This window comes from Gossypium hirsutum, chromosome D09, assembly GCF_007990345.1.
Source record: "Gossypium hirsutum isolate 1008001.06 chromosome D09, Gossypium_hirsutum_v2.1, whole genome shotgun sequence".
In the NCBI taxonomy this organism is placed as follows: domain Eukaryota; kingdom Viridiplantae; phylum Streptophyta; class Magnoliopsida; order Malvales; family Malvaceae; genus Gossypium; species Gossypium hirsutum.
Window position 1 is genome coordinate 7,633,023 of NC_053445.1, and position 4,645 is coordinate 7,637,667.

At 28.7% G+C, this 4,645-nt stretch overlaps 1 protein-coding gene across 1 annotated transcript; it reads left to right on the top strand.

Moving 5' to 3' along the window:
• Positions 1 to 282: 282 nt before the first annotated feature.
• LOC107892309 (WAT1-related protein At5g40240) lies at positions 283 to 2,401 on the top strand. The gene is made up of 7 exons (XM_016817347.2): positions 283 to 581; positions 681 to 746; positions 838 to 951; positions 1,036 to 1,273; positions 1,373 to 1,531; positions 1,848 to 1,999; positions 2,121 to 2,401. Exons 1-7 carry the CDS (start codon positions 388 to 390, stop codon positions 2,257 to 2,259), a joined length of 1,062 nt encoding a protein of 353 aa, XP_016672836.1. The 5' UTR covers positions 283 to 387; the 3' UTR covers positions 2,260 to 2,401.
• The last annotated feature ends 2,244 nt before the right edge of the window (positions 2,402 to 4,645 follow it).

Here is a 4,645-nt window from a genome sequence, read left to right on the forward strand (position 1 = left end):
TTCTAAAATAAAATAAAAGAAGTATAATTCTATAAGATTTTACTTTTATTTTATTTTACCACAGTATTTTATTTAAATAAGAATTTGGGTCACTTAATTCTAACAGGTTTCCTTAAAGATAAAAAATACCAAAATGACATTGGAAATAAGAAATGTCCAACCATATCTTTCAAAAGATTGGATTCCATCTTTCCCTTTCACTTAATCTTTTATAAATAAAGTAATGGAGAGATTGAATACACAATCAACTAATGATAATTCTGATAGGTACATAATATTATAAAAAAGTGTATCAATTTCTCCATGTGATAATGGGATTTCCACACATATAACATATATTACAAGCAACCAAATAATGAATGATATGCTAGAAAGAGGAGAGGTAGGATGGCAAGAAGGAATGAATGGAAGGAATTAGTGATACCATGCATAGCCATGGTTGCTGTAGAGTGCTCCAATGTAACTGGCGGCATTCTATTCAAAGCTGCTTCTTTTACAGGGATGAGCTACTTCGTCTTCACCGCTTACTCTTATCTTTTAAGCACCCTTGTCTTCCTCTTCATAGCAGCCCTCTTTAAAAGGTCTTATGTTTTATTATATTAAATGTCTATTTTTCATAAATTTCATGTCTTCTTTGTTTATCTGATGCTTTTTTTTGCTGTTGTTGTTGTTGTTTGCAGAAAAACACTGTTCCCTCCATTGAAGTTCCCTCTTTTTTCCAGAATTTTCCTTCTTGGACTGCTTGGGTATGGATCTTCTTTTCTTCTAGTTACATATAATGACTAAAAAAGAAAAACCTACCCAACCCCATGGATTTGTTTCATCTTTTGGAGACAGGTTTTCAGGCCAATTATGTTTATTCAAAGGCATACAACTTAGTTCCCCAACTCTTGCTTCAGCCCTTGGCAATCTCACACCAGCTTTGACCTTCATGCTTGCTGTCTTCTTCAGGTTTTTAATTGTCTTCATGTCATGTTTTATGTTTTTTATATGTTTGAGAAATGTTCCCTAAGGCCCTGTTTTTGCACATTCAAGGATTGAAAAAGTAGCAATTAGAAGTTCAAGCTGTCAAGCTAAAATCATTGGCACCTTTACCTCAATATTTGGTGCATTAGTGATTACTTTTTACAAAGGACCCAAACTTTTTTCATTGTCATCATCTGTTTCACTTCAAAGGCCGCTAGTGTTTATGTCATATGAGTCAAATTGGATCATTGGTGGCCTCCTGGAAGCTGTTGCATACCTTATTCTTTCACTTGCGTATATTATCCAGGTAGAAAAGAAAACGTTTTCAAGCTATTGAAATACATTAACTTAGTCCTTAATTATATTTTACCTAAAAGCTAAACTTGAATTTTATTCCAAATTGCAGTCCCAAGTAATGAAGATTTACCCAGAAGAGATTACTGTAAGTTTATTTTCTGGCTTGTTTGGGACCATTATATCCCTACCAATATGCATACTTGCTGAACCAAACTTGAGTTCCTGGAAATTAAGTTCTAATGTAGCTGTTGTTGCTGTCTTATACACGGTAAGACCTCAACTGATCAATCACTTTCTGTGTTACTTGGATTCAGGTGTGAGTGTATGGTACAGATATATACTCGGCAATGATATAATTAGATTTTCCTATATTTTTCTTTATATTTGGAGGATCTTTTAGAGTCATACCCTCATATCTATCGAATATTTAACAAATTCATATATCTATCGAATAATAAACTTAATTGAAAAATATAAATATTCATATTATAAAAATTGCAATCCCTAAATGTAGCTTTAGTAACATAATCATATATATTTTTAGTATCTGAAAGTAGCTTTGTTTGCCTTCCTTATTGGTTTAGGGACTTTTCGGGTTATGTTTTGGATTAGGTGTACACGTATGGGGCATACGCTTGATGGGGCCTGTATTTGTTGCAAGTTTCAAGCCAACTTCAATTGGCATTGCTGTTGTTATGAGTGCTATTTTCCTTGGTGAAGCAGTATTTCTTGGAAGGTATGAAAACCATTCCTTATTTTACTTTATCATGATAGCATCCCTAACACATTCATCTTTTTACCTGAATCTTTCATTTCTTTATTCCACAATTCTGAATCCAAAACTAAATATTTTGCAGTGTGTTCGGAACTCTAATTTTATCTACGGGATTGTATTCCGTATTATGGGGAAAAGCAAGAGAAGAAGAAGAAGAACTAATAGATGACTCAAACACCATTAATGGAAGAGTCCCTTTGCTACAAAGCCAACAAAGTTGAACAATGTAGCTGTTTTACCATGGTTCGATGCTTCCTCATTCATTGCCATACTAAAAAAAGTTTATTGTGATTCTCTAATCAAATTCGATCAACTTTATTCGATAAACTCATGTTTAGGCTATTAATATTTATTTCGGGTTTTAAAAATTATTTTGAAGTTACAAATTAAACAAAATGCCTTAAGTTCAAAGGATTGATTAGAGTGCTTTTAAATGAGCGGTACGTTTATGTCTAGTAAAATTTAAAATAACGGGTAAAAAATTTCTATTTTTTTCATTGACTATTTCTAATAAATATTAATTTTTTGGCTCATAACTATTCATTTATTAAAAAAAAGCTCTTTAGATGAAAGCGAAACCTCAATTTAAGATATAAGGATTATTTATTTAAAATGAGTTTCCAGAAAAGTCAAATCATAGCAGATTTAAAAGGTATTTTGTATAAATTATGAATTTAGTATATGTACTTTAATTTGATTAATTTTAGTCTTTATAGTTTTAAATTTTTAAATTTTAATCCTGATTTAATGATAACAATTAAATTTGTTTGGTTAAATTATGTCATTAATCTTGTATTATACATAAAGTTATAGATTTAATTCATGTTCGTCAATTGAATCATTTTTAGTGACTATAATTTTCGAATTTCAAAATTTTAGGTGACAATCGTTAAATCTATTAAATGATTTTTTTGTGAGTAATATATGAGAATAAAAAGTAGACATAGCATTACACATGTGATAATATGTTTGACACATTAAATTTTCAAAATAACAAAATTTAACTTAATGAATTTAATATCTATCATTTGGTGAGGACTAAAATTTTTAAATTCTAAAAATACAATGACTAAAAATAACTAAATTAAAATACAGATACTAAATCCATAACTTACGGGATCTAATAGCAGAACTTGAACTATTTAAATCATAATATTTAAAAGAATTGATAGCTCAAGCCATTGCCTTTTGTCATTCATCTTTTAGCCCAAAATCTGGACATGTATAATAAAAGAATACACAAAAAATTTAATGGCAAATCATATATGATGTTGATTTTCAATTATTTTATTAGCAATAATTGTGAATAAAAATTAATTAAGTCAAATCCTTTACTATTATATTGACAACTTTAATCTAACGTTAATTATTGATTTATTTTTAAATGATTGCGTTCATGACGATAGCTAGGGCAACGAGTTTGCTTTAGGCTCCAATTTCGTGCTTCAATGGAGACTGAATCTTCTTGAATACCGATGGTTCTGTAAGACCTAAGGATGACTCTGCTTCAATAGGAGGAATTATGTAAGACTAAGTTAAAAAATGGATCATTAATTTTAAAAGATTCTTGGGGTTACTCAGTGATTGAGGCTGAATTGTTGAGCATCTCAAATAGTTTAGACATCTTAATTGACCGAAGTTATGATAATATGCTGGTTCAAACGAATAGTTTTGAAATAAACACTATCATAAAAAAGGGATTCACAGGAAGATCTAACTCAGCTTTAGGTAGAATTGAATTTTTTAGCAATTTTCTCAATTTCAACATTGGAGTATTTGCCATATCCTTAGAGAAGACAACCAGAAAATTGATACACTGGTTAAATTGGCTCATTTGAGTAATCAAAGATTGCAAGTTTTTGAAATATTCCCATTTGAGGGAATGAGTTATGTGATGTAGTTTATCTTTTTAATTTATTCTTTGTCACCAAAAAAAAAATAGATTTACAAGATCAATTAAAAATATACAACTATATATATTATAAAATAAGTCAGGGAACCTATATAAAAATTTTAAGTTTTACATAGTTTTTTTAATTTTAAATTACTTTTTTTAAATATATTAAAACCAAATCTATTTATTAAATTAAGTTTTAAATATATTTTTCTTGTCATTAATAATAATTCAATATTTATTAGAATTACAAAAGAATAATAATAACTGAAACTTTTGATTCATCTCGAATGACACTAATCAATTGAGGCATACATGAGAGCAATAGTTTCACAAACTACAAGGGACCTAAATTGGAAATAATCCACAAACCTGAAAACACTCTCTCCTTCTAACGTACTGGTAAAAAATGGGCGGCAATTCCCATTTTATTAATTGTTACAATTAATTATTATTTAAGAAATAAACTTTTTGTTATGAAATAAATAATAAAGTAAACAACAAGAAAATAGTATAATAAAAGAGATAAGGAAAGTAAAATACAACATATTTTCTATTGATCAATAAAGATATTTATAATATTTCTATAAAGTCTATATTTATAATGTTGAGAAATGTGTCCATATTGTAGTAAACATGTAAATGTTTTCTATTTATTTAGACAATGAATAAATAAATAAAATTAATTTCACATTTCACTATTATCTCTTTTG

Excerpts from the sequence above, each read along its gene's own strand:
- LOC107892309 (XM_016817347.2), top strand. The coding sequence starts at position 388 with ATGGCAAGAAGGAATGAATGGAAGGAATTAGTGATACCATGCATAGCC. Across the intron at positions 747-837 it reads TTCCTTCTTGGACTGCTTGG|GTTTTCAGGCCAATTATGTT; the intron begins GTATGGATCTTC and ends TTTTGGAGACAG. Across the intron at positions 952-1,035 it reads ATGCTTGCTGTCTTCTTCAG|GATTGAAAAAGTAGCAATTA; the intron begins GTTTTTAATTGT and ends TGCACATTCAAG.